The sequence below is a fragment of the Diabrotica undecimpunctata genome, chromosome 10 (assembly GCF_040954645.1).
Source record: "Diabrotica undecimpunctata isolate CICGRU chromosome 10, icDiaUnde3, whole genome shotgun sequence".
NCBI lineage: Eukaryota > Metazoa > Arthropoda > Insecta > Coleoptera > Chrysomelidae > Diabrotica > Diabrotica undecimpunctata.
Window position 1 is genome coordinate 39,060,878 of NC_092812.1, and position 19,140 is coordinate 39,080,017.

The following is a 19,140-nucleotide window of genomic DNA, read 5'->3' on the forward strand; positions in this document are numbered from 1 at the left end:
TTATAATGATCACAGTAATTGACTTAGGCTGTTTAATTCGTTGTATTTTGTTTTAATATTAAACAATTAAATAAATAATATTTTAATTAATGTTTGCAGTCCGTCCAAATCTAATAAAAACTACATGTGGCCCTGTACACCTCTGCTGTATAAAACTCGTATATTGTATTGATATTCATTTGACCATGCGCTAAATTTTGTATTTATTTATATTGTTATAATCCGGTACTACATGACCTTAGTGACGAGTAGGTGAACTTGACATGAAAGATAACGTCACTGCATCTCATCTGTGCAATTTTTTGCATTGTTTACAGCGATAAAGTACCTTCTTAAATTAATAAATACATTATTAAAAACTGAACTTTTTTAATCTAAAAGTTGTTCGGCGGACTTCGGATTATCTCGATTTTAAAAAAGATTTGTTATAAGACTTGATTAATAAGAAATACGATCATCTCTTTGAAGGATGTTGCAATTTGTGTTTGTGTTGTCCGCTTGTTTGGTAGGTGGAACTCTGGCTGGTTACCCAGGTGAGTAATAACATTGTCCGGCAATTATGAATAAATTTAGATTTTATTTCATTTTTATCTATGATGCGCAATTTTTCAAATAAATTACATAAACATTTAAATGGTCTTTTACAATAATTGTATTTTGATGACGACCCTCAAATGTTTGTAAATGGTCATGGTTTCAATTAAGTTTATTAGTTTATTTAAAAAAATAATTATCTATAATACTAGAAAAAACATACATAAATTAAAGTATTCTAACCATTCATACTATCCTATCTTTTGCTTTCTATCCTATGTTTTTTATTTATCTTTTTCGACATCTTTTACATCCCATCGCACTTCATTCTGTATCTGGATTTCTCATTTAATGGTATCCAGATCTATCGCTTTTGGGGTTATTTGTTATCTACCCAATTTATGTCAACATTATCTTATTATCTTTAAGGTATATACTCTACATTCTCATTGTTTCTAATTTTTGCTCCAACAAATAAAATACTTTTCGTATTTAACATAAATACGAAAATTTAGATGTTAGAAAACTGGATATCTCATATAACAGAAATATGGCGAAAACGTGGATAGCAATAAAATTGAGCATGATAAAAGCAATACAAAGTAGTATAGTTCTGTATTTTCTTGTGACTAATATAATTTACTATTTTTATTGGGATTGCCAAATTAAATTGAAATATGTTTATTTTTATTTTTAAATATTTAAAACTAAAATTGTAAAATTTCCAGTAAAAATAGTAAATAAAAAGTAGTATTATAATACATACAAATAAAGAATATAAGGAGTGGCTTTTCCCAACGAATCTAAAATAGAACTGGAGAAAAAAAGTTGCGATTCGAGACAATAAAGGAAAAAATAAGGGAGATAGGAAAATATGATGAATAGATAAAACAAAGCAAATGAATTCTAGAATCAAGAAAAGGAAATATAATGAAAATATGGTTCTGAAACTACTTTGTCTTGCCACGTTTATGTTATCTATTATTTTAATGGAAAATCAACATAATTTTAATTGAAAATACAATAACAATGAAAGATAAATTAAAATATATCTAAAGAAATCTATAAAAAAAAATAAATTAAAAATTTTTACCAAGGGACAAAAATAAAAAAGGAGATATTAAGGAAGACCTCTTACAAATACAAAGATAAAAATGGAAGAAATCTTATGAGTGCTAAGGAAATACTTGAGTATCTACTGAGTAGACAGAAATATTACTATGACGAAGACTAAGAGCCGATATGAATAACAACCGTCAGAAAGCAACAAAACTAAACCTGAATCAAAAGTAAATCAAATATATAAGAGAGAGCTAAATAATACTAAAAGTCCAGGTAGCGATTAGTAACAGCTGAAATATTTAAATACGGAGGGCCAGTAATAGTATTATATATGCAGAAATTCCTAAAACATATATAAGAACAAGAATATTTATTGAAGGAATGAACTAAAGTTCCATGATATCCAATACACAAAAAAGGTGACAAAGCCCTGTGTTAAACCGTTGATTGAATATCCGAATATTCGGATATTCAATCAACGGTTGGACTTGCTGGGGTAATGAACTGTTGTATTTAGCGAATTATAACTTTCGTTCTCGAAAACCAGTTTTTAACAAACAACTTTAGTATTTTGAAAATATAAAATATACGAAAAACTCTTCTTCTTCTAATGGCACTACAACCCTTTGTGAGTCTTGGTCTGCTTAACAAGGTTGTTTCATTCTGCCCTGTCGGATACTTTGCTTCGCCACTGCTTGATGTTCATGGTTTTAAGATCTCTCTCTACGTCGTCTATCCATTTTTACGGGGCCTTCCTCTTGTTCTGTTTCCTTGGGGCTTCCATCTCTGGACTACTTTTACAGCTCGATTATCTGGCATCCTTTCTAGGTGACCAAGCCAGTTTAGTCTTTGTGACTTTACAAATCTAACAATATCTGCGCTCTGCATTGGTTCATCCAGCTCCTGTTTCATTTTAATTCTCCACGAACCATCGCTGCATTGGGTTGGTCCAAATATCTTGCTTAGTATTTTGCGCTCAAATATTCTCAGTTAATTTTCATCAGTGGTTGAGAGGGTCCACGTTTCACATCCATATGTGACCACTGGTCTAATTACCGTTTTGTAGTTTCTAACAATTACTATTTCTAATTTCTAAACTAACAATAATAATTATACAAACTATTTGAGAATAAAAACAGAAGTGTCTTTCCTATTAACAAAATAGATATTTATAAGTTTCTACTGCGTCGCCATCAAAAGTGCAGATCTAGTATAATACAGAATTATTTTTGGGACATTGGTTTATGGGGTCTTCAGCTAATTCAATTTCTTCTGTGTTTTTTCGTTTTGATGATCTTCGTTTTATGAGACCATATATTATAATGATTAACATTAGAATGACTGCTATAGCTGATATGGTAAAGTTTGTCACAAGTGGAGTTGTGTATGATGTGCTCTTAGGTTCGTGGATTGGTACCAGTTGTTTAGCCATGTTATTAAGTTCATAAAGATTTTCAAAGTTAATTTTAGTCATATTTTGATTTTGAAATTGTCTTTGATTTTTTGTAGACAAATATTCCAATTTTGGTAGAATGAGAGCTTTTCCTTGATAAATTTCTATATTCTTACTGAATGTTAATTGATTAATTATTACTTCACAGTTTTCGGGTATTGTGATGAGTTTAGTTGGCGTGTTTAGTTTAAAAATGTTGTCTTTCTTACATTTGATTGGACTCGTTCAGTTGTAGATGGCATTATCAATATTTCATTATTGGTGACTTGTTCAATAATAGATTCTTGTATGGTGTTTTCAGTGGTGAACCATTGGGGTGAACTATGACCATCGAGGAGACGCAAGGTACAGTTGTCTTCTTGGATAAATTCTTCTTTGCAGTAGTATACTTCTTCTAAAGTAGGACATTCTTGTTTTTGTAAGTGGGCTTCTTTAGAGATTCGTGCCAAGTACGAATAGGTGGGTGTATATACAGTCTAGCTCAAAATAAACAGTACTAAAATTGTAATTATTTTATTGTTTTAAGAAATACATATTATTGACAATTTATTATATGTTCTAAACGTGCTCCTTCTCGCTCAAGACAGACTTTATACCGATGTTCCAAGTTTATCGTGTTGTTACGGGAATAAGGGTTGTCCCAGACTCAAAACTGCACACCAGACACTCACTTTTGCACTATGTAAAGAAACTTATTGAACTTCATCTGGTCCTGCAAAGCCCAGAAATGGATTTTTGCGACGATTTACATGGCCCGACAAATAAAAATTTGCTTGGTCAGAAAACCATACATTTTTCAAATATTCAGGATTTTCATACTCTACTGCGATAATCTCGAGGATATAATTGTTTATAAACGTTGATGATGTTGATGTTGACATTCCTTTGCAAGGAAGTTCTTTTTAAACCAAGATGCAACACTGTTCTTCTCTGGCTGCCTTCGGATTTTCCAATATTTGCTCAAAAACACGTTCATGGGTATTGTTGTTATTAACTGTCTTGGGACGCCCCGAGTTTCCTTTTCGTGAGTACAATACATTACCCATATTTCTGGACTTTTCAATGACCTTTAAAATTACAGCATTACTTGGAGAACGTTTATTAAATCGTTGTGTGAATTGATCAAACACGTATCGCAGATTTGCACCATTACGTCGGCCGATTCCGTATGAGCGAAAATAATGCTTCACCAGAAACACTTTTTCCTCTGTTCTTAACACTATTTTTACCAATAAGGCCATACTAATTAATTTTTTAAGGATTACTTGACAGGTGTATACTAGTTAATTTGGGTATAACACCGCGCATAAAGAGACAGCTATGTTTCAGTTTCAGTACTATTTATTTCAGGCTTAACTGTATTTTTCTATTTTGAATTATAGGGTAAGTGTGAAAACAGTCGAGGGGATTCAGTTTTAGGATTGGGTCGTGAGTAGCGAAAATTAATTTTGAATTTGAAAAAGTTACTTGTGTTCCTAATAGCATATAGTATGTCAAGATATTTCTGGATTTTGGAATTTCAGAAAATTTATAAATATTATGCAAGTATTTTCTTGCGTTTCCTGACTTGAAATTATTGAAATATGTAATGAGTTTAATTTTGAAAACATAATTCCATTTTCTAACATTTCCTGGATTTGTCGTCCAACTTTTTCTTAATGGCAATAAGGATATCTATAAGATTTAGAGTGTATAGGCAGTTCATCCGTAGTTTCTATGGTGTGCTTGATATTGGAAGTGAATGTCAGTGGATCACCTAGTTTTAGAAATATATTGGAAAATTTTTGGCATAGCTTAATTATACCTTTTCTTCTGGATTCATATGTTCTGTTCTTAGTCGGGAATCTAATGGAACTATATTTTTACTGTTTTTGTCTTTATTGGAATTTGTTTTGAAATAATTAAAATTATATACTTCATAATTAGATTTTTTAAATGAGTATACTTCTAGAAGGTTTAGTAAAGTCATTTTTAGATTTTTATTCGTAGTATTTTCTATTTCTATTGTTGCGTAACCATTTTTTGCTACTGTCAAAGCTTCAGGTATAAGAACTTTGCCTAAGTTTGTTTCTTTCAATAAGATTTCTCCATTAGCGATGGTTACAGGAAGCAAATAAAGCAATTTTTCTAGAGGGTTTATAATAATTTCAAATTTAATATCCATAGCTCCTCTAAATTTAATTGGTATTACTACATTATTATTAAGTAATACCGTATTAGTAAAATCTATATTCAAGTTCATTCTCATCATGTCATGTAATCCTAAGATTCCATCAAAATAATCGTGGAAATCATACAAGATATAATTAATGTAATGATCACTTTTAAATTCTGGAAACGCCGGTATTTTGGCTTGGTAATTAACATTTTTGGTTACAAGTGCAGTAATTATGTCAATAGTTGACTGGTACATGCAGTTTGGAAAATATTTTTTTACAATCGTTGGTCGTAGTAGGCACCTAGCGCTACCGGTATCGACCAACAACTTTAATTTTGGATTTTCTATTTCTATATACGGTAAAGGATTATTAAAATTTATTTCTATGTTAACTGTTTCTCTTCCAAGGCAAGTATCCGAAAATTTTGGTCTACCTTAGATTCATTTTGTTGTACTTCATAAGAGAAATTTTCAAAATATTCTTCATCCCTTTCTTTTAGTTCATGATTTCCATTTTGATAATTATTTGAGTATAAATCTTTAACTGTCATCTTTGAGTTTTGATCGTTATTTGTAAAGAAGTTTCTTCTATTATTATTAAATCTATTTGAATTTGGTCGGGCATTTGGATTAACTATATTTCTGGTTGTTACTGACATTGGTTGGGGCCTAAGTAATCTGTTAGTAGGAATTCGATTAGGTCTGAACACATCGCTTTGTGCTCTAACAGCTTGAGAATTTGTGGGAAGATTTTGAGATGGTTGGATTTGTGATCTTATGATAACCTGTATTTTGGTTAAAATTGAGGCCATTTTGATTTTGATTCATGTAGGACGGATGGTTTTTTCAAATGCATATTGTTTTTAAGAGTACCTGTACAAGTATTAAGCGCAATTTTCTCACAATGGTTAATTTGACACAACTTATCAGTCTGCTGTAGATTTGATTCATTGCTTATTCTTTGGGTCACGTTGCTTTTAAGAAGCTAGATTCGTGTTCCAAAGATCACGTCTGTCTGCGAAACATTGTTCTAATGCCCTTTTTATATCATCCCAGGATGGCTGTTTCATCCGATTTCCTACTAAAGCTTCTGCTTTTCCAATTAATTTTTCTTGAATACATTATAAAATATGTTGATTTTAAGCTGCATCATTATATGTAGCATATGTTTCAACTAATTGAGTACATCTTGTACTAAATTTATTTAATATATTAGAATCACCTTCATAAGGTCTAATATTTGTAATTTTAGATATATTAGGAAATCCCAGTTAATACTTGAGTTTGCGATAACCATATTTTCTGAGAAATTTATATTTTCACTGTCAACAATATCTAGAGCAAGTTTATCAAATTGATTTAATAAATCTTCAAAATCCCTCATAAAACAGTTAAATAGCAATAAATAAAATAAATAGTGGAATAAATTAGTGGATTGATAATATAATTGAAAATTAAAAGAATCTCTTCTCACTAAATAAGAGGAAGGAAAGGAAAAAATGAACCTTTTTCACTTTTTTTTAAAGGGTGTAGATTCGTTGTAGATACGCACTTCGATGTAGAAACTCCAAAACCGAAAATGTGAAAAAATGTCTTTTCGATCCTCACGTATCCTACTGTCTGCGCCAATTATAACTTTCGTTCACGAAAAACAGTTTTTCAAAAACAACTTTATTTTGAAAATATAAAATATACGGAAAACTAACAATAATAATTATACAAACTATTTGAGAATATAAACAGAAGTATCCTATTAACAACCCCGTTTGGAGATCTGTCGAGTATACTACAAGGACAAAGATTCGAATATTCCGATCAAATGTCATGTCTGTTCTACTCTACGGATGTGAAACCTGGAAAGTGACAAACACCCTCACAGACAAACTGCAGGTCTTTGTTAACAAATGTCTACAAAGAATTGTTCGTATATTCTGGCCTAACACCATCAGAAACGACGATCTGCTACACCTGACCGAACAAAAGAGGGTACAAAATGAAATTAAGTCCAGAAAGTGGGGTTGGATCGGTCACACACTCCGAAAAAATAGTTGCAGTATCGCAAAGACTGCCCTAGAGTGGAATCCCCAAGGGAAAAGAAAAAGAGGTCGCCCAGTACAAACTTGGAGAAGATCCATCATGGACGAGATAAGAGGCCAAGGAAAGTTTTGGAATGAGGTGAAGGCTTTAGCGCAAAATAGAACCCGATGGCGTGTTTTCACTGAAGCTCTATGCTCCACTTAGGAGTTCAAGAACCTTATATATATATATATATATATATATATATATATATATATATATATATATATATATCCTATTAACAAAACAGATATTTATAAGTTTCTACTGCGTCGCCATCAAAAGTGCAGATTTAGTAGAATACAGGATCGTAACTAGCGTATAAAATACATACTGTACCTGCAATAGTCTGTGCAATAACATGAAATTTTATTTTGTTTGTTTTTTATTTACTTATAATCTATTTGTTTGCAACTGGCAGGTTATTACAAATGCAAATCTTTACTAATCTGCGCAAATAGCAGGTAAAATAGTCAAACTGAAATCACTCAAAATAATATCCTCTTCTGCTGAACATTATTTTTCAAAGAGTCCTCCTTGTTCACATAGAAATAACAATACAAAACCCATGGCTTATATACCTAAAACGTATGAAAATCATGGATCAGTGTTGGAGAATACAAAAGGGTTAGATTTATATGTCAAAGCGGATACATCGTATTGATATCTAACATTTAAGCAATTTGCTTAAATTAAAAACTTAATGATTTACTTATCTTACAAATTACAGATTTCCATTTCTTCTTCTTCTGTATCAGGTTAGTTGTTCGGGCCGATTGAAATGATAATAGATTGCTCTTTCTTCCTCTTTTTTAACATGTTTGACATCCCTCAACTTAAAAGTTATATTTTGGCCATTTTACGTTTTACTTGAGCCCATAATGAGTTTATTGGATTTATATGACAATACCTGGCAGTACTGCCACCCGATAGCGTATGATGGTCTGACCAGATGCTGTTAATTCATACAGCCATTAGATTGCAAGCTATGGACATAATGTTGTTGTAACCTATTTTCGGGAGGTTATAATTTATTGTTTTTTTCGGCAATTATACCACTCACAGCCATGTGCATTTTATTTATTTCAACCTACAGTTACTACTATAGTGTATTTTTATGTATGAGAGAGTAATAAAACAATAAATTATGTATGCAAATCCCTAAACTGTTGATACGGGTGACTCAATAAAAAACAGATATTTGTCAACAAGTTTACAGGAAAACAATTTTAAATTGAGTATGACCACCAGGTATAAAGGTTGGAGCAGAATAGAATACAATAGTTGTGTCCTAATCCTAATCCCTAAATAAGGTTGCCAGTGTCGGAGTGATGGAGGTTAACAGGTACTAATGAATTTGCAAGAAATGTAAGATGTTTATTTTATTGGTTATATATAACCAATAAAAGTTTAATAAGTACCTACCTATTTGCAAAATAAAGTTTAATTCTTTAGATAAAATAAAACGTTTTATTTTATCTGAAATGAGTGCATTCCACGAAGTAAGGGTTTCAACAATCAAACATTTAATTCTTTAATTCCAGGAATCTACGACAGTAATTGACTAGATAATTACCTTCTAAACTTATTCCACAGAAAATGTGATAGTGGGTTTTTCCATTTTGTAGGAAGGTCCAAGTGGCGTATTCAAAATTCTTAACAGTTCACTAAAAGTAGGTACTTCAGTTGCAAGGTGCAGTTTATTGTGTATACTAGTGTTATGGAAAATTTGGAAGTGCCGTGTAAACGCCGAAAAATTGGTCCTCTAACAGTTAATGAAAAAACATTAATATTTAATTGTTTTAAATCATTTACAGACAAACGTTTATGTGAAAGTGTTGATGAGACCGTTGAGTTAGTTAGCAGTACACTTGGTGTTGGGAAATCTACGATTTACAGAGTTATTAAAGAAGAGAAATGTGGTAGTTTTCAAATGCCACGTAATGCTCCAGGGAAACCAAAATTTCAAATAGAATATCATTTTAAAGAAGGACTTCGACGGAAAGTGCATGAATTCTTCTTTAGACAAGAATTTCAAACATTGGATAAAGTTCTTGTCTCAGTTCGAGATGATAAGGATTACCCAGAAATGAGTCGAAGTACGTTATGGAAACTTTTAAAAGAAATAGGCTTCCGCTGGAAAAAGAATCCCAGAAAGTCTATTTTATTAGAAAGAAGTGATATTGTCATATGGAGAAGACATTTTCTAAGAACCATAAAGGAAATGAGAAACCAAAAAAGAAAAATATTTTATCTTGATGAAACATAGATCAACGAGGGTCATATACCAAATAAATGTTGGCAAGATGAAACTGTTACAAGTCAAAGGCACGCTTTTGTAAATAACTTATCTACTGCTTTAAACCCACCATCAGAAAAGGGACGCAGGCTGATAATAGTACACATTGGCAGTTCAGATGGTTTTGTTGAAGGTGGTTTATTAACTTTTGAATCAACTCGTGCCGGTGACTACCATGAAGACATGAACGCTGATGTCTTTCAAGAATGGTTCGAACAAATGATAGATCTTCTTCCTAAGAACTGTGTAATAGTAATGGATAATGCAAGTTATCACTCCAGACTTATAGAAGGACTGCCCACAACCAAGTGGTTAAAGAAAGACTTGCAGAATTGGCTGAGTTCAAAAAATATTACGTACCATCCCGGATCTATAAGAAAGGAACTTTATTCGTTGTGTGCCCTTCATAAAGAAAAATTTAAAAAATACGAAATTGATGAAATTGCCAAAAATCGTGGAATGACAGTACTTAGATCCCCACCATATCATTGTGAATTAAACCCGATTGAACTGGTATGGGCACAGATAAAGAGTGAAGTTTCAAGAAAAAATACCACTTTTAAAATCCATGATGTTAAACAGTTGTTTTTGGAGGCCGTAAATAATGTAAAACCTGAAAACTGGGAAAAGGCAGTAAATCACACTATTAAAGAAGAGGAAAAAATGTGGAAGCTGGACAATATTACTGATAAAATGATCGAGCCAGTTATTATAAATCTTGGTTCTGAAAGTTCATCTTCTGAATCTGATTTGGATTTGTAACAAGTAGCTGTAAGTTTTATATTAATATTTTTATTCATCTATTTAACATACCTTAGACGGTTTTAAAAACTCTTTTTCTCTTTTGTAATTTTTAAAAATTAAAAAAAATGTGAATTTTTTAAAACCCTTTTTAATGTAGGCCAGTCAGTTCTAATATAGTGTGTGATAAAAGAGGTCACTTTTGTTTACATACACATAACACTTTATAACACTGAAATAATTCATTTATTTTTTACAATTATTCAAAGTAATTTTTCAATTAATCTTGAGCACGCCCATGGAGTGGTCGGAGCTACCAGTTAAAATTATGCTAATTACTCTCTCGTTCATAAAAATAAACTATAGTACAACTCCTACACATGTCAGGAGAAAATATCGTTAAATGCACTGCTCGTATTCATGGTACTATTAACACTAATCTTAAAGCTTTTCTTGACAATGTAATCACTTTTGAAGACTGCTCCTAAATAAGTGATGAGAATACTCTTCATGGCTTTTCTATTCTGCTTAATGGTTTTGCTGCTACATCCACCTCACATGGGAACATGCGTATAAGGCTTAAAAGATGCCTATTCAAAAACCTTCCACCTCACTTAATATTTCGAGGAGTATTCTCACGTGAACAAAATTCTAGTGAACCTACTGAATTATTTCATTTTCAAATTCGATCTTTGTCTGTACAATTACCTTATGCCCTAATTGAAGAGGTTCGGCTGAATATGGTTAACAGTTTAATGGTACGTAAATTACGGAATAGGCCACAGAGAATTAAATATTACTTTTTATAACAACACTAGATTTGAAAAGTGGTTACCATCAAATAAGTATTTGTCCATCAGATCATGATAAAACTTCTTTTATTACTCCTTTTGGTATTTTTAGATGTAATCGTATGTCTTTTGGTCTACGAAACGCGCCTGCTACATTGCAAAGGCTTATGATCGTTTTAGTAGCAGATTATCAAGTATTACTATTTTTGCATATTTAGATGATATTTAGATGATATTATTTTTCTATCTAGCTCATTTGAAAATCATATCAAAGATCTAGTTAAAATGTACTTCAAAGGTTACAAGTATTTATGTTGTTACGTTTAAATATATGTACTTTTGTGCACTCTTCTGATACGTATTTAGGGCACCTGACACCCAGTGGAATCGTTCCTGATCCTGGGAAAATATCAGCAATTGCTGAAATGTCTATTACACGCATTGTTAAGCATATTTTATCATTTTTACAAACTGGTAGTTGGTTTCGACGTTTTGTGCCAAACTTTGTATATCTAGGTAACCTAGGTATATCCAAACCTCTTTCAGAAGAAGAATGTAACATTTGTTTGGAGACCGGCACAAAACCAGGCTTATAAACACTTAAAAGATTACTTACGCAAGCTTCTATTTTGTAATAAAAACAGACGAAAGTTCATATGCACTTGGCGCATGTCTCCTTCAGGGGGAGAAAGAAACTAAAAAGCCGATAGAGTATGCAAGTCGCTTACTTACAGCGGCTGAACGTAATTATAGTACGACAGAGCAAAAAGCTTTAGATAAAGTATATGTACTTAATAAATTTCGGGTTATTTAGAAAGTTCGCCTATTATTATTAAAACAGATCATCAACCACTAAAATGGTTAATCTGCAAGGACACTCAGTAGTGCCTTAAGGTAAAATAACCGATGTTTTAAAAGAATGGTATGACGTCCCTCTCCAGGACATTATGATGTCGAAAAGATAATCCAAAGAATTGATCTTCGTGACTACTGGCCTACCATTAGAGTAAAAGAACCATGTACAGATTTTTAAGTGAAACAAAACAAAGAAATATTACTTAGCCAAACCTCACTTTGGCCGAGATAAGTTATGCAAATTACTTAAACAAATCAGTTTTTGCTATGAAAATCAAAGAAAAAACTTATATTGAACGATATAGAACAGATACCTTGTAAAAGATTTAGATTATAAGGAAGATACATTTTCTATTTAGATGAAACCTGGCTAAACGAAAATCGTACCGTCTTAAAAGTATGGGTAAATATGGAACAATATTCTTCTTCTTCTTCTACGACACTACAGCCCAAATTGAGAATTGGCCTTCTTTTTTTGCCTCCACTCTTGCTTGTCTGTGACTGATCTTCTTCATACACGGACTCCTAAAAGGGCTTGTGCGTCGCTGTTTACTGTCTCTTTCCAGTTTCTACTGTGCGCTTTCTTGGCTTTCCAACCGGTCTCTTTCCCTGCATTTTAGCATCCAGTGCTCTTTTTGGTAGCCTATTCTCTCCCATTCTTATCACATGTCCGGCCCATTGCAATCTTTATATTCTAATGAAGTCTGACAGTGCTGCTTCCTTATAAAGTTGATAAAGCTCGTTGTTGTATCGTCTTCTGAAGATTCCGTTTTCCCTCACAGGTCCTAGTATTCCCCTCAGTACTTTCCTTTCGAATGTATCGAGTTTGCTTTTGGATGTTTCTTTCAGGACCCATGCTTTACTGCCATAGCATGCTATTGATCGAATTAAGGTTTTATATCTCATCTTTGTATTTCGGTGGACATTTAGACCGAAATATATGGAAGAGGGCAAAATAAGCTCTGTTTGCCTGCGTTATTCTCTTTCGTATTTCTCCATCTTCTGATCCGTCGGCATATATTTCTACTCCCAGGTATGTAAACTTTCTAACCAATGTCATCTTTATGTATAATGTTTTGTAGGACTATATTTCTTCTCGTCTGTATCATTATTTTTATTTTTTCCTTAATTTCCATATCTAGCATTTTTGTTTACGTTTTTAACTCTGCGTATGTGTCCTGTTGATGTTCTACTCATAATATTAATATTATCGGCATAAGCGGCCAGTTGAACCGTTCGGTTGGTCAGTAGGTTTCCTCGTCCAGTTTGCATTTGCCTAACCGCATACTCCAGTACCAGCCCATCTCCCTGCTTGAATCCCTGCGAAATTTTGAAAAAGTCTGTTCGGTGGTTTTGTATTCGTACACATGCCTGAGTTTCATCCATTGTGGCTTTAATGAGTCTAATTAGCTTGTGTGGTATTGCCAATTCAGCCAATATATTGTAGAGTTTGTTCATTTTGACTGAGTCGTTGCCTGTTTGAAACAGGATATCTTGTCGACGTATACCTTTTACTACTAATTATAGACCGTAAGATTAAAATGCGAAGTTTAACCACGATTTTATCCCTTATGCCTTTTTGTGTGATGAAAATTTCATATGAAATTAGCAAAAAGAAAAGAAAATTTACAGTTGAATTGGGTCCGTTTTTGTGAAAATCTCATTTTTCTAATTTTCCGCAATTTTTTCAACGTAAAATTTTTCGTTTCTACGACCTGCCGTTATGTCTCTTTTTGAAGATTCCGTATCCTGAAAACTAACAAACTTTCAAGTGGCATAAAGAAGAAAATCACGGACACTAACCTATTAATATTACATGTCCCATGTTTAGGTCATAATTAATACCATTTATTTTCTGTAAAAAAGAAAATTCAATTTTTACAGATTTCTCTAGGAAGATCTTGTCATAATTGATCTTCAATTCTAAAACAGTGCTGCTGTTAAGTAATTTTATTTATTATATATATATATATATATATATATTGTTTCATTAGCATATTTATTTTTACAATTAGATTTTTCGATATATATTTCAAATTATTTTTACACTAAATCATAACTTTAATTAGTAAGAACATATTTTTTTGTAGATATATAAATACATACAGTTTTAAAATGCATGTTATATACATATCCCCAAGGCTACATGTTACGAAAATGAAAATATTTATATTAATTTAAATATTAACAATTGCATAATTATCCTAATCTGATTACTGCGTAATTAATGTATCTGTATTCTAATTTAATATTTTTAAATAATAACACTTTATAAATTTTTTAAGTGAGTTTTAATTTAAAAATAAATAGAAAATTCAAGAGTATAATATTTGCTTCCTCTACATGATGCAAAACGTCATATGTTTCCCGTAAATAAATAAACTTCTGGGCCAAATAACCACACATTTAATTACATTTTAATAAATTAGTAGTGCATTAATATAATAAAATTAATACAAATTTTAATGCAAATATATAATAATTCGATACATTAATAATAACATAAACGTCAGCTTGTTTTAAATACTTGAAGCTGGTTACACACATGCCAGTAAATTGGAAAAGTAGCTGGCATGCCAGTTGCTGGCATAGGCCAGTAACTGGTAAGCACCAAACACATTTTTGGCATGCCAGTAGCTCGCTTGGCGATACTGGCAAGGCGAAAAAGCAGGGTAGATTTTTACACATGCCAGTGCTAGTAAACAATCGAGTAGTTTTCATCTGAAACTAAAGTCCTTGTTTCGTAATTAAAAGGTTTTGAGTTTCTAACAAAAAAAAAGGGGATTCATGGAAGGTATTCGGAATGAATTCAAAAAGCAAATATTGCTGATGACCACAGATATTATTAGAAATTTAATAATGAATTCGAAGCGGAACTCAAAAAAAAAAGAAAAAATTGGGTGAGTTTCCTTCTTGTTCCGAAAGCATTTTTCATACAAAAGAAACAACAAAATCTAAGCGCACAGAAAAAAAGGGGAGTGTGCAGCCCTAAATCCCCCAAACTTTTGAGTACGTTCAAATCAAATAAATTTTGTGGCACCATTAGTTTAACACATTATTTTTAAAACTTTTTTGCCTCCTATCACTTTTTTCAAAAAACAGTTTTTATTGAGTTCCCTTTTCATTAACCTTTAAAAAATTACGTGCAACTAAATAAATGGCTTAAATGAATTAACAAGTACAAAAAACCTCCATAAATATGATATTACAATAAATGTTTAAAACGACCCTCAGTTTCTTCAATACACATTCGGTATCGTCTTAATAAGGACAGCCGAATGCGCTGAAAAATCATATTTTTCTGACGAAATTAATTTGCAGCTTCAATTATTCTAACCCTCAATTGTTGTTCGTCCTCTATTGTTACAAAATACACTTTCTCAAACATGAACCCCCAAAAGCAAAAGTCCATGGGGTTAAGATCTGGGCTTCTGGGTGGCGAAGAAATAGGTGCGTCACGACCCCTTTCAATCCACCGACCAGGAGACTGCCTGCAAAGGTATTCCCGGACTTCATTTATGTAGTGCGGTGGTAAGCCATCTTGTAGAAACCGCATATTTTGCATTATTGCAATATTCACTTCTTCCAAATACTCTTGTAAATCGTTTGTCAAGAACTGTAAATAATTAACACCATTTAAATTGTTGGGAAGAAATACTGGGCCTATTAGATTGTTATCCACAATTCCTGCCCAAACATTAACTTTGAAAGTGCTTTGGTGATGAGTCGTTTTTTGGCGTGAGAATTTTCGTCGGTAAACAAAATATTTCTAATAAAATTAACATTTCGAGTGTTTTCCATTAACAACCAATCGCAAAATCCAATCCTTTTAGGATAATCTTCAACCAATAACTCTTGTACCGTTGTTAAGTGATAGGGTAGCTGATCCTTCAAACGCCCCCAAACCGTTACGTGAGGAACATTTAGTTGAGCAGCTATTACCCTCGTACTTTTTCCAGGGACATCTTCAATGATTTCTAAAATGTCTTCATCAGTTGCATCCATTATTGGACGACCACTGTTGCCAGCAACTTACAGTTAGAATGTACCCGTTTCCCGTAAACGACGATCAATGGTCAGAAATAATCGTCTATCGGGTATATTTCGATTGGGGTATTTTACTGCATAACGCCTTGCGGCTGCTGCACTATTTCCTTGACATTCACCTACGATATTCCCGATAGTTTATTGAAATTATAATTTAATCTGATCCAACTTACCCAAAGTTAAATGCATATCTGCCATTTTCTGAAATGTGTAGGCCATTGTAATATCAAAATTTTTAATATTAATCTTATTCACACAATAAATGATAGCTCAAAATTATTGACTATTATTGATGGAACTGTTTGTAATTATTGTATCCGTAGAAACTAATTGTAATTTTATGGCCAACTAAGAAAAAACTAGTTTTTAGAAAAAGTGATAAGGCAAAAAACTTTTAAAAATAATGTGTTAAACTAATGATGCCACAAAATTCATTTGATTTGAACGTACTCAAAAGTTTGGTGGGATTTATGGATGCACACCTCCCTTAATTTTTTTCTGTGCGCTTAGATTTTGTTGTTTCTTTTGTATGAAAAATGCTTTCAGAACAAGAAAGTACTGTGTCCATTTTTATTGCAAAATTTCAAGTAGTTTAGGAGGTAATGCAAAAAAACAATTTTTATTTTTTAACTTCAAAGGGCTGTAACTTTTTTTGTGTACACTTTTGTACAAAGGTAAGTTGGATTCAATCAATTTATTTTGTCGCCGGAATGCGTGATTTAATTTATGACATACCTTTTTGAAACACCCTGTACAGCAATAAATTTTTTCATCACCCCAACGAAATATTTTTTAAATTTAAATAAGTTTAAAAATAATACGATTAATTTTTATCACCAATACAACAAATCTGACAATTCTCTGCTAGCTACTGAAATGCCCGTAGCGGTAGCGCGCGTTCACACGTGCCAGTGACACGCCCCACGCATGCGCCTTGCTAGCATCTCATAGCATGCTACTAGCAAGAAAAATCAAATCAAAAAAATCAGCTAGCATGTCAGGAACTATTATGCCAGTTAACGTACACACTTGCCAGTTTGGTGACAGTAGCTTGGGCTTGCTAGGTACTGGTATGCCATTGTGCTAGTAACAGGCATGTGTATCTCCGGCTTATCTCCGGCTTAAACAATTTGGGCAACTTGAAAACAATTATTAAAATGAACGTCTCAAAAGTCAAAAGTAGTGGAAATACTGAATCTAATGTGACCTTAGTCTTTTGCAACTTCTGATCTACTTCTAATTATCTCATTCTACACCTTGATATGTTAACAATTACATTTTTCATTAACAAATTCTCTTTTAAATTGAATCTTTTACAATTCAATAATGTTACGCATTGAACAAAGAAATTTTCTAAGAAGATTTTTGGTCTAATAAATTACTGCTGACGTATTAGACCAATTAAGTTAGTAAAAAATTAATATTTTTTCGTCACAAATGTATAACCGGGGTTTGACAGTTGAAATGTGTAGTATGAGACGTTACAAAAAGACTCTTAACTAGGGATTCATTATTTTTTTATTTGAACTATTTTTAAATAAACAATCGGACTGACCTATATAGAGTGTACGTGTACATATCGCTCTGTAAATTACTGCTGATTTTTGTAATTTGCTACCGTAAATACCAGTTTTATTAGTATTTAATTACAATAAATGGTGATGTAAAACAATTGTGTACATATTGGTGATATTTTCTTCATTGCTGCATGCAACGTGTCCCAGGCAATAAGCAAGCAGGTATTGCAATATTTATAAACAATTGTCTAGTTTTTTGTTATCAACCTACTGATAAGAAAACAATTAATTCCGCCAAGAGCTCTAGGCTCTGGCAAACCAATATAGGCAACACATTTTACAATATGAGAATTTGTTACTTGCGGAGATTCCAGGAGAAATATAAACATTAATCTTGATCACTCCATTGCTTGTGACTACAGAAGCAATAAAATTATGAATAATATATCTACAGTCAATACCACAGCAATGCCCACATCCAGTAACACCGAATCTTCAACACCCATATGTGACGTTGCTGCTATGAAATCTAGACCCAAGCCTTGCTTTCTCTAAAAAGGAGCAAGCAATTATTTATCACTCAGAAGAAAACTTAAAACTATTCAACTATGTTAAAGCCACTGGTGATATTGTTGGCCCTAAAAATATATAATTTGCATCTAGAATCTCGAACAACCGGATCTGTATATACCTAAGCAAAGTTGAGCTTGTTGACCAACTTATTGCCAACAATCCCATTATTAAACACTCTAGACCTACCTATTAGGAGATTAGTTACTCCAGCAAAACGTGTCATAATTTCAAATGTCAGTCCCTCAATTCCTCACTATCTCGTAGAAAATGCTTTAAACGTAATTAGTTTAAAACTCGCTTCTCCCGTGTCTTTCTTAAAAGCTAGAATTCATGGAGATGAATATATCCTCATATTTCGAAGACAAGTGTACATAATTCTTTTACTCTTTGGATAATATACAGGAATAAGCTGCAACATTGGATAAGGCAATTGTTAATACATTGAAGACCACAAAAAATCAAACGATAAATGTTAAAAGATGAAAACCAGGTCTATTTTAAAAAAAAATAGGAGAAAAAATAATCTGTAACATAAAAGAAAGATAATACAATTTGAAGGACTATGGCTCATATTATTAAAGATGCTGCTTATAAAATATTTGAAAAAGAAAGAAAATACTCAGGAAAGAAGTTTTAGAATAAATAGATCACGTGTTAGTCAAACCAAGTTAAAAGAAATAAAGAAAAGGAGAAAAGTACATAAATGATGCTAAGAAAGTAGTCGAAGGGTTCGTCAAAGCTGCATTTTATCATCGAGATTTTTCAATATATACTCCGTAATCATGTGTAAAGAAGCTATATGTGAAATAACAAAGGAGATAAAAAATCAATGATGATAGATTTATTGATTATTAACTTACGACATGCGGATGATACAGTTCTGTTGATTGATGATGCTAAGATCTGCAGACACTAATAAACTAAATTGCGGAAGCCTACAGCAAATACTGCATGAAATTGAACTATAAAAATACCAAAATTCTGATAGTTTGTAAAAAAGATAAAATACAGCAATAATTTATAGCGAATAAGAA

The 19,140-nt window shown here is 32.2% G+C and overlaps 1 protein-coding gene across 4 annotated transcripts in view; it reads left to right on the plus strand.

Annotated features, from left to right (window-relative positions):
* Positions 1-219: 219 nt before the first annotated feature.
* Positions 220-19,140, plus strand: part of LOC140452189 (uncharacterized) — a 40,092-nt gene continuing 21,171 nt past the window's right edge. Inside the window, exon 1 of one of the 4 annotated variants that reach the window (XM_072546290.1) lies at positions 220-533. In XM_072546290.1, coding sequence (XP_072402391.1) covers positions 470-533 — 64 coding nt within the window. In that variant the 5' untranslated portion in view covers positions 220-469. The remainder of the gene's footprint in view (positions 534-19,140) is intronic. The other 3 variants (XM_072546289.1, XM_072546292.1, XM_072546291.1) reach the window with 3 other exon arrangements.